General features: G+C 30.8%; 1 protein-coding gene across 1 annotated transcript; it reads right to left on the reverse strand.

Annotated features, from left to right (window-relative positions):
* Positions 1–10836: 10836 nt before the first annotated feature.
* LOC143630813 (putative F-box/LRR-repeat/kelch-repeat protein At1g11620) lies at positions 10837–11445 on the reverse strand. Its single transcript, XM_077099721.1, has one exon. The coding sequence runs from the start codon at positions 11443–11445 to the stop codon at positions 10837–10839; it is 609 nt and encodes a 202-aa protein (XP_076955836.1).
* Between the last annotated feature and the right edge of the window lie 1231 nt (positions 11446–12676).

Genomic DNA, 12676 nt, shown 5'->3' on the forward strand with positions numbered 1-12676 from the left:
ATATTATTATTTTATTAATATGTGTGTTATATATATACATACATATATATATATAGGATGGGTATCATTACAGAACTGTTAAATTATTTAAGAACTTGAAGGAACCCTTGAAAACTAATGTTTTTTATAAAAAATTTTGTATGTTAACGTTCTTTGAGAGTAGTTTTATCATTTTCTATATCTATATCTACGATTACAATTTTGAAAATTAGTTTTTATACATATCTATGTTTTGTTTTAAACATATGTAAATTTGTTAGTACATAAATTTTACATATATGTAAACTTGTGATTAATATATGTAATCAAACTTTTTTATATAAAATATGATAAAACTACTCTTAAATAATGTTAATATATAAAAAAAATTAAAAAATTGTTTGGTTTTTAAGGGTTCCTAAGAGTTCTTAACTTTTTTAGAGTTTTTAAATGATACCAACCCTATATATATATATAGGGGTGGGTTATAATAAAAAGAAATAGTTTTATAGGAAGAGTAAGAATAAATCTAAGACCTTGGATCTATGATCTAGTGGTTGAGATTGGTAGTTTTTAGAATACCAAATAGTTTCCTAGGATCTAGGATTTAGGCTAAATAATTTTCTAACTCTAAATTTTATGTTATTTCTACTCTTCCTATAAAACTATGTCTTTTTATTTTAACCCTTTTCTATATATATATATATATATATATATATATATAGGGAGGGGTTATTATTAAAAGATGAGAGTGTCTAAAAAGTATAGGAAAAAATTTGAAGCATTGGATCTTAGCAATCAACGGTGTGTTTTATTTTAAAGTGTAGGAAAAAATTTGAAGCATTGGATCTTAGATAATTGAGGGTGTGTTTTATTTTAAAAGCATATAAAGATGTGTTAAAGGGCATAATCGTCTCATGTGTTATACTATATATGGAAATATTTATTAAATATTTAATTATCATATTTTCATCCAAATTTAACATTATTACATACTATAAATAAACATTGTTGAATTACCAGAAAAACACACTAGAACATCAAAAACACATAACGTAAAACCTTGCTGAATTACAGTGTGTTATAAACCATAACACCAAAGTTTAGTCCAAATTTACAAAAAAAAAACACCAAGAACATCAAAAACAAAAACACACTATATTATATCTATGATTATCATATTTTAATCTAAAATTAAAACAAAACACCAAGAACATCACGAACAAAAACACGCTATGTTGAACATAATGTACAAAAACACAATAAATATCATACTAAAACATCAATTATAAACACTAAAAACACACCAATAATGAACACCAAAAATATTGTTCTTGACATAAACCAATAATAAAATCACAATAATAGCAGAAACACACCAATAATTATAATAACTAATAGTTCTCCAATAATAGCATATTGGAATATTGAAGAGGGGGAAATAGGAATTATAATAACTAATAGTTTTAATTTCCAAAAATAATAAAAAACTTATAGACAATCTTACCCCTATGTATTTTATTGAATCCAATAGTCAAAATCTCTTCTTACACTTTTTATGAAAAGTTTGACTTCTTATTTTAACCTTGCTCAGCAAGGTTAGAATAAGAAGTTAATATTTCCTAAGAAGAGTAGGAAGTGATTATGACCATTGGATTAAATAAATCACACAAAGGGTAAGATCGTCATACTTTTTTTTATTATTTTTGGAATTAATGTATTAATTGTAACTTCTCTATATATGTTGTGGCTAATCATTAAATTCGGAAACTATAATGTTGTTAATTATTTCCTATTTACATGGATCTTAATATATTTGGAATGGACGTTGGATAGTGGAATAAACTGGCTATCCATTAAGCCTTTTCTTGTTTTCAATTTCATTTTCATTTTTATCTTATTGATTAATTGTAATTATTTTATAGCGTGCCAACGTTTATGCGGAGTATTTTAATTCATAAATATAGTGCTTTTGTTCATCCGATTAGATGCTTTTTTTGTGTTTTATTTCATATATATAATGGATCATGATTATTGTGTTAAAGTTTATGTACATTGGTCTTAATTATTGAATAATGGTGTGTATTTTTTTTATTCATGGTGATTTTATTTATTATAATTGTGTTTTTGTTTGTTATAATTATATATTGATAGTGTTTTTGTTCATGGATTAAAAGCACCCCGGAATATAGTTTATAATGTTCAAGATAGTGTGCTTTAAATTAAACACTAGTGTGTTTTAGTTCTTAGTGTTTTTGGTGTTGTGTTTTAAATTGGTTTAAAATATGGTGTTTTTTTTTATTATTTTGATTAATTCGATTTAAAACACAATGTTATATATCTTGTAATGTTCTTGGTTTTGTGTTTTAAATTTAAATTGAAAAATGTTAATTATAGATTGATAATATTTCCATATATAATATAACACACTGGACGATTATGCCCGTGGAGTGTTATAAAACAAGTATTAAAATAAAACACACAGCCTACAAAACACATTTTTCATTTAGACAATCAGATCATCAAATCTAACGAACCAGATCACTTCCTACACTTCTTAGACAAACTTCACTTCTTATTCTAACCTCACCCTATATATATATATATATTACTATTGTAGCCCTACACCATTACACCCCAAAAACAAGTTCTCATCCCTTGCTGACTGGGCGTCACACGGCGCAAAACCTCCCAATTTATAACCCCTCCACTACGCATAGCCTATAGAAAGGACAGTATCTTGGTTGTTACTAATTGGTCAAACTTGCCATTTAAAAAACTAGGTGTACACTTATTTTTGAAAATCTTTGTGAACACTTTTCGGTTGAATTACTTTGCTAGATAATTTTCAAAGATAGAAAGAATGAGTGTGAAATTTGTTAAGATTTTCGAATCTAATTTAACCAAATCGATTTCTATTTATAAGCTGACTAGTTTGAGGCCCGTTTATTACACGGGTAATTGTTGAAAATTTTAAACTTCAACCATTAACTGTAATACAGTCAACATATTGATCATATATTGTTAATACAATTACAATTAAATTAAAATTATAGAAATTACATAACTAACATTACACAAATATGTTACAAATAGGTAAAAACTATGTTTTACACTACATTTTTTATATAATATATAAAATATCATAGCTTTTAATCAATTAATATGATGTCATTTGAGAACATTTCCTCACGTTTATAAAAAAAACATGATTATCCCAAAAACCAATATACCTAAACTCTAATGATATAATCATTCCTAGAATCTTTACGGTTTGAAATTTATTGATCATGATAAATTTATTGTCATTAATATTCTGTGTATGGCATATTTTTAATTTCCTTTATATTTTACAATTAAAAATTGTATAATCAAACAACATAAAAACCGAAAATTTAAATAACAAAATGATTTTTTAATTATTTCATATGAATGTAATTGTCATGAAAATGACAAATACATACTAACATTAAAATCCTATTCAAATAATAATGATTATTCTAAGTTAGAAGAATATTATAAAATTTAAAGTTGCATAAAGTGAATGTAGCTAGTGATTCTATTTATAATCGTTGAAGTATGGTTGTCACTTTTACCTGTAACCAGAAACTCAACCCATGAAAGCATGTACCTGAACCCAAACTAACCCGACTCGAGAAACTCGACCCAAGAAAATACTAACCCGAACCTGAACCGAAGTAATTCGGGTTGGTTCTTAGGTCCGAATTCTAGGTTTCGGGTCAACCCGAAAACTTTTTGTTTTTAAATCATATGTATTTTTTAGGTATTAAAGGCTAAGCCTTAGCCGCTGACGTTATCAGGATTTAGTCCAAGTCGATTGTTCTCATTTCACATATTATGAATCGAATGTTTATTTTTTATTATTTTGAATATAAACCATAATAAACACTTTAGTTAACACTTCAAAATTCACTAATCATCTATTGTCAATCCATATGAAGAATACTTATTATATGTAGTAATAGATAATATATTTAGTTGGAATAAACCTTTAATTTTAATGCCATATATTGAAATGACTTAAAAAATTAAGGACCATATATGAAAATTGGTTGAAAAAAAAGATAAGGATGGCTATGGGATTGACAAGTGGCAAAAATGGTAGGCTTTTATTAAAATAGATAGACTAGTTTGAGGCCCGTGTATTACACGGGTAATTGTTGAAAATTTTAAACTTCAACCATTAACTGAAATACAGTCAACATATTGATCATATATTGTTAATACAGTTACAATTAAATTAAAGTTATAGAAATTACATAACTAAGATTACACAAATATGTTACAAATAGGTAAAAACTACGTTTTACACTACATTCGTGATATAATATATAAAATATCATAGCTTTTAATCAATTAATATGATGTCATTTGAGAACATATGCTCATGTTGATAAAAAAACATGATTATCCCAAAAACCAATATACCTAAACTCTAATGATATAATCATTTCTAGAATCTTTACAGTTTGAAATTTATTGATCATGATAAATTTATTGTCATTAATATTTTGTGTATAGCATATTTTTAATTGCCTTTATATTTTACAATTAAAAATTGTATAATCAAACAACATAAAAACCGAAAATTTAAATAACAAAATGATTTGTTTATTTCATATGAATGTAATTGTCATGAAAATGACAAATACATAATAACATTAAAATCATATTCAAATAATAGTGATTATTCTAAGTTAGAAGAATATTATAAGATTTAAATTGCATAAAGTGAATGTGGCTAGTGATTCTTATTTATAATCGTTGAAGTATGACTGTCACTTTTACCTGTAACCAGAAACTCAACCCATGAAAGCATGTACCTGAACCCAAACTAACCCGACTCGAGAAACTCGAACCCAAGAAAATACTAACCCGAACCTGAACCGAAGTAATTCGGGTTGGTTCTTGGGTCCAAATTCTAGGTTTCGGGTCAAACCGAAAACCTTTTGTTTTTATATCATATGTATTTTTAGGTATTAAAGGCTAAGCCTTAGCCGCTGACGTTATCAAGATTTAGTCCAAGTCGATTGCTCTTATTCCACATATTATGAATCGAATGTTTATTTTTTATTATTTTTAATATAAACCATAATAAACACTTTAGTTAACACTTCAAAATTCACTAATCATCTATTGTCAATCCATATGGAGAATACTTATTATATGTAGTAATTGATAATAGATTTAGTTGGAATAAACCTATAATTTTTATGTCATATATTACAACGACTTAAAAAATTAATGACCATATATAAAAATTGGTTGAAAAAAAGATAAGGATGGCTATAAGATTGACAAGTGGCAAAAATGATAGGTTTTTATTAAAATAGATAGATGCAATGAATCATCCAACGCTTTATAAAACCTCATGATCACCATCGCCAGTTATAATTGTTAGTTGACACTTGACAGCTATATCACGTTAACTATTGATCAGTTATGCCACTAATTAACAAAAATGCTATTAGTGAACAAATTTGCTAACAATGAACATATTGCAACGGAAGAACAAATTTTCTACTGATGAGCATATTGCAGAGGAAGAACAAATTTGATATTGAAGAACAAAGTTGCTACAGACCTTCAGTTTTGCCACCAAAGAATAAAGTTGCTAGAGAACCTCATATAATGATAAGAATTCCTTAAATAATCATCATTCACAAGTAACTTGAAGATAGATTCATACCACAGCATGAGGTATCGTCATCAAACTAAGGACACGAGAAGATAAGTAACTTATGTGTTCCAAGAAAATAAGCATATAAAATAGAACCGATGTTAGAACTCCTCTTGCATTATGGGGAGATACAAGGCTCTTCACATATATAGGAGCATCGATATATTCCCAACAGAGATGTTCGGAAACACGGCAAAACCATGATGCATCATCATCCTTGGGTCTCAAACGCAAGAAGTGTAGAATAACATATTTCATCTTATGTGGAATCCTTATCAGCTTCCACGACTCTTTTACATTGTACTTTTTCATCAACCAAACATCGGAAAAATTTTCAACTATGCATAAACATTCTTTTAAAATTCCCAAGTGGCTACCATAAATATGTTTATAACTTGCATCATTAGGTTGAGGGTTTTTTAAATTCCTCTTTGGATAAATCATAAGAAATAATCTTCTTGTTTTCATCGATTTTAATAATCCAATGAAGTGCACCATTGCATAAGATACCAACCTTATTATTATCAAAAAAATCTATACCTCCTTTCTCCAATGTCTCTCCACACATTTGATTTTAAATTCAATAACTGAAAACACGTATTATTCCCGCCTTCCAGAGTCCCTATAATGACCTTGTAATCATCTGTGGATGAATCAAAACCGAAACCCCAACACAATGGTAGACCGATATACAGGGGATATGAGAGTTGTCTTATCTCTTTAGTCAACGGATTGCCAGCTATAAGCTTATAGCTAAAAGTACATATGCTAGCAAGGCCATTGAAGAACCAACAAGAATATGGGGATTAAAGAAAACAGAAATTTTGAATAAACTAACTCTTCTATGGCCAAGTTCATTGTTGTAGCGATCTTTGTTATAACTAAGATTTAGATGACGTTTAACGAAAAGACAACTTGTAACGGTTCAGATCCTCTGCATTGAATCGCAACAGTATCTCCTCAAGTACATCGTCATGAACAGCATCTGTCATTGAAAATAACAGGAACCGAGTTTGTTGTGGCCCAACTGATGTGAGTTAATTACACAGGCCCAGATCAGCGTCATATAATTTCACCCCAAATGTATTTTGAGTTCAAGCCCAACATCACAGCCTAATCCACTTACGTTTATGAGCTTTGATGAAGTTTGGTAACCAGAATCGATGAGCACAAAAAACATTTAGATCATAAGCTCAATCTTTGTAATTCTCATTAGCTCGAAAATTACAATACTCAATCTTCATTATATAACCCACAAGCTCGGGTATATAAACCCAACTAGACTAGAATACAAAAACCATAATCATATTCAAATACTAATTAGTATAAACAAATAAATAATAATTAATAAATAAACTTCTTGTTGTCCAAGTTATTGGCTCGAACTTGTTTACCAAGTAATTTATTCTAGGTAAACCAAGTTACGTGCTTAACCTATCATAGGCTTGATGAGTCGGCCCAACGGAAATTGCGTCCAACATTTAGATAGGAAGTTCGTTTATTTAATAAAACTCTGATGCCTAAAAACAAACCATGGCTTTGAAAAGTGGGTTTTTATATACTCTTCCTGACAATGTTCGTCTATTTAGTTGTAATTAATTGCTTTTGTAGGTTATGTTCAAATAAGAAGTTTGATTTTCCTAGGAAGACTAGGAAGAAAAGTATTTTAGCCTGCTACTTTAAAATTGAAAACCCACTTAAATTAATCTAAAAAACGCACTTACATCTTCACTCATCTCCTACAACCACCACCACCACCTCGTCGGAAAAGTATCCGGAAAATTTCACCGGAAAAGTTGTCCATTAAGTCACCGATAAAAAATCTCCAAGAAATTTCGCCGGAAAAATCACCGATAACAATCACCGGAAAAGGTCATCGGAAAACGGTCACCGGAAAAAACACAATGGAAAACACTATGAAAAAAAACATAATGTAAAAAAACAATGGAAAAAATACTATGAAAAAAAAACACAATTTTATAACACAATGGAAAAAAAAACACTATGCTAAAACATAATTGGATAAAAAACAATGAATAAAAAGCACAATGCCTATAACCTATAACGCAATGTATAAAAAACCCACTAAATTCTTTTAAGTTTTTTATAACAATATGGTACTTATATTAAAATTAAAAAACACTTATTATTAATGTGATTTAAGAAAAAAAGATGTATAAAAAAATTATTAACATTTTAATCTGATGGGGGGGTATTGGCATGCGCTTTGCATGCGGGGAGAGAAAACTAACAATTATATGTTATTCTTTTTTATCATTTTCCTTGTTTTATACTTAATGTTTCCCCAAACTAATCTCAACTCTTCAAATTCAAAATTAATAATCTAGATTACTTACATGACTATGCTTTTATCTACTCTTCTAACAATGTATGTTTTGAAATTGAAACAAACTTTTTAATTTTTATTTTTAGTTAGTATTCTTTTAAAATACTCTCCAATTCATAGATATTTGATGATAATTTTTTTGTCTTTCACCGCCCTCCTTTCGTATAACCTTTGTGCATCATACATTCAATAATTTTTTTCATAGATAGTCAAGTAATTTTATTAAGAATCAAGATTTGGTTTTGATATTGCCTTTCACCTATATTTTAAATATAAATTATTTAGTCCAAGACTCACAAATAACCTTTTTTCAAAAATAGAAAGCTCAACCAAGAACATAAAAATGTTCCTAAGAAATATTTTGGTAGTATGAGTATGTTTTACCTTATCTTATAGGTTAGCAAATTATTGATCGGGTATTGTGACATTTCAAGTAGCGGATAGTGATATTCATAGTAAAAATAAATATGTAATACAATATATGCTAAGTACAAATCAACCATTCTATATCACTTAATGACACAATCTTCACCAATATTTTTGTATAAAAATATACAAATACAAAACTAGCAACGCTTTCACCATCCTCATTCAGTAAGATCAATTAAACAATCCAATAGTATTACTGTTGCAGCTTAGAAGAACTTGATTTGTTGTGTAACAAATTGAAAGGTTGAAATTAACCATTCTACTTAACAGGGAAACCACGAAACATCATTAACCGTTAATTTCTGACCCATGCGATCAAGTTGTTTGCCACTTGGTGATCCGGCTTCACCGAGCAGGTTTTTTAGATGTATGTAGTGTTTCCTAGTGCTCTCCAGTACGTAACATTTACCACGGCTTCTTCATATCTCTTTCTTCCTTCATATTCATTGTTGACATCCTTCAAATTTGGAACCGCCTGGCTTGTGAAGCTTCTCGATCCAAGTTTTCCTAATTAACATTATCCACCAACAATTGCAGGGTTGTTTTCAGAGGTGTAATTTACTTGACCCTTTTCGTCCATGACATCGATCAATGGATATAGCATAGCCTCTTGCGACCGGAAAACATGGCCCGGCTCAAGTGTGGGTCCCACAACTCCATCTTTGACCAGATCACCTGTACCGGTCAACTCAGCGTTTGACTCATAACAAATTTAATTTCTTAAAGTGTTTCTACACGAGGATCTGTAGTTTCAGAAACTTCAATACTAGTATTGATCTCAGTTGGAGCATATTAATTAATTAGTACGTGTAGATTAGGAATAAAACTAGCATTAGAGAATCAAAATGTAAATGCTAGTTTGATGTTAAAGCTTTTTGCAAACATTCAACGAAAAAAAAAACTGTAGTTTGATAAGAATTATCAAGTGAAAACAAATGCTCACCAACATCTTTAAATGATAAAAGAAAAAAACAGTTTCTCTATCAGAATTTTGTTAGCATATCCGGTATTGTTCACGAATCCAACAGTTTGTGAAACCACATTGTCGGTATTGCCACGATATGAAAAATCCCACAATACCGTTTTGAGACAAAAAGTTATTCTTGACATGCTGTATATATAAGAGGAGTTTTTCTGTTTGCTTTTACATCTTACCATGATGTGTCCTCCTTGTATGCAAAACTCAAAACATGCAATGTGAACGAGGACATCTCAACAAGATGGCTGTTTTTGCCCTGCTGTCAAGTTCCACAATATATAGACACAAAATCAAGCAACTGTACATGTGAACTCCTTTCCAATAAAATTTTCAACCGCCCCCCTGTACAATTCAACTTTATTTCATCAATATGGTCCAAACCATTGACCACATTATGGTCAATTGATGTCTAGCTCAAGAGTAGCAATTCTGCTTTCAGCTTTACACCACGCGTTAGAACAAACTGTATGCCAAAGATTCATTCCTTTGTTCATATGATATGGTTAAAGACGCTCCTATGCATTTTGGTTTCATCTAGCCAACACATCATGACTAAATAAAAAGATACGTGTTTGGGATCATAACTTGATTCTCTAGTTTTGATAATTGATGTTTCTATTCAAATATTTGAAAAACTGTTGAATTGTGTGTTGTGATATATTGGTTTGTATTTATTCCTTTCTTGTGTGGTTGTTTGCAGTTACGGGGTTATGCAGTCGTTAGACGTGTTATCGTGCATTACCCACACATGCCAATTTTCCAACAGTTAGCTTAGTTATGTTATGATATCTAATTTCATGTCCTATTTGTATTATTTTTTGAAGATCTTATAAGTTATAAGCACATGAAGATATATCATATTTTAACAACCAATATCTTAAGTTGATCAAAACAGGTAAAACGGTTGCAAGTACAAACAAACCATTATCCCTCAAAAGAAACAATATTGATCAATATTCTGAAAAAAAATATATATATAAAAATAATTACCGAAGAACAGCATGCAAAACGAAGCCATGAGCTTCTACCCTTCTTCCTCCCTTTCTTGCCATCCTCAATCAGCTTTGGGTCTCCTCTTACAATATCATGCGGAGATACAAGACTCTCCACAAATACAGGGGCAGCCATATATATTCCAAACAGAAACGTTTAGAGGCACTATAATACCACGATGCATCATCACCCGTGGGCAATCTCAATCCCAAAGTGTGTACAATATCATATTTTGTCTCATCATCATGCCGAATCATTACCAGCTCCCACGACTCTTTTACATTGTACTTTTTCATCAACCATACGTATGCAGGAGAAAAAGAATAATTTCCAAACATGCACAGACATTCTTTAAAAATTCCGAGGTTGCAACGTATGTATCTTTCATCATTAGGTAGGTGGATTTCTCTACTCTCTAGATAAATCATAAGAAATAATTGACGTCTTCGTGTTTCCATCATCGTTGCTAATCATCCAGTGAAGTGCGCCATTGCATAAGACACCGGCCGGATCATCAAACCACTTAAACTTGGCTTCTCCAGCAAATCTCCACTTATTTGATTTCAAACTCAATAAAATAAAATCTCTTTTATGCAGGCCGTTCCAGGTCCCTATAATAACCTTGTAATCATCTACGGATGAATCATAACCAAAACCCCAACATGATGTTAAACCGAAAATAGGGGGAGACGGCAGTTGTCTTACTTCTCTAGTCAACGGATTGCATAGCATAAGCTTACACTCAGACTCGATGCAAACGAGGCCGTTGGAAGAACCAACAAGACGAGGACGATAAAAGTAATCTAAACTTTTGAACAAAGTAACTCTTCTCTGGCCAAATCCATTGGTGTAGTGATCTTTGTTACAACTATGGTTCATATGACGTCTAACGAAACGAGGGCTTGTGATTAAAGAAAACCATGACTTACACACGCACATGTAACGCTTCAGATCCTTAACATCCAACCGTATCAGTATCTCCTCAACTATATCGTCATGAACATCAATCTCTGCCATTGAATCCATAACAGGAATCGTAACCCTAGTTCGCTCGCTGATTTTAAATGCCCCGCGTGTGTTTTGGGTTCCAGCCCAACACCACAGCCTAATCCAGTTACGTTTATGGGCTTTGGTCCAGGAGGTTTGAACCCGTTTGCTACAACTCATTTTGGTCTTTCCGGGAATTCTTATATTTGTCAGACTACTTAGACATAGATCCCGGATTTTGAAAGGATGTAAAAATTTGAGTGACAAAACAATCGCTGCCATAGGCCGGTGTCTTATGCAATGGCGCACTTCACTAGGTTGATCTGATGTTTGTCAATTTTTAACATATATGCTGATTGGGAGTTGATTAAGAGTTAGATTTTGGCATTCATACATGAACCAACTGAATACATACAACGTTATATTTATAAGTGTCATTTTTATACTTTTTAACTAATTAAAACGCAAGGCCGGCCCAATAGCTTTAATGGGTCAAGCTAGGGCTTTAGACCTCCAAATAACAAATGCCCCATTTTAGTAAAACTGTTTTTGTAAATATTAGAGGATTTTTTTTTTAATTTCTGCAATTGAAGATTTAGGCGAGAAGTCAGGAACGTGATATTGGCAATTGCAGTTAATGGAAATTGGAAATTGCATTTAATCATCAGTCAAATTAAATTGCAATTAATATTTGAATTGACAACTGTCACTATGAAATATTAATTGCTAATTTCTTCCAGTTAAATATAATTTTATTGTGTTTGGGTCAAAACTTCCATTTGCTAATTGCCAAACGATTTACATCCGTCAAATTAATTATTTCAAATTTTCAAGGTTAATGTATCTAAGTCTATTTATCTATTCAATTATATGAACTGCCTATATCTACTTTAATTTTCTCATTGCTTTTTAGGTTTTAGTAAAACACGTCAACATTATAAATTAGAACGATGTAGAGTAGTTGAAATTAGTACTAATAATTCTGTTGTCGGTACCATACATGAGGAAAAACGAGGGTTTATATTAAAAAGTTTTTGAGAAAGGGCCCCAACTTTTTAATCCGATTGAGGCCTCCGAAAACCTTGTGCCGCCACTGTTAAAACGGCTGGGAGAAATCGATTAAAAAACGTGTCTCACACAAGAAGAATGTGCAACCTCACAAGGGTATGCAAGCTTTGCTCTATAATTTTGAAGGTGTTGATGATTCGGTTAAGAGGCGCCTATTCAGAGCTTGGTCCGGAGGTTGGATCAGAAAGCTTGT

The sequence above is a fragment of the Bidens hawaiensis genome, unplaced genomic scaffold (assembly GCF_021521415.1).
Source record: "Bidens hawaiensis isolate Kalapana, Puna unplaced genomic scaffold, B.hawaiensis_p1.1 tig00005823_1, whole genome shotgun sequence".
NCBI classification, from domain to species: domain Eukaryota; kingdom Viridiplantae; phylum Streptophyta; class Magnoliopsida; order Asterales; family Asteraceae; genus Bidens; species Bidens hawaiensis.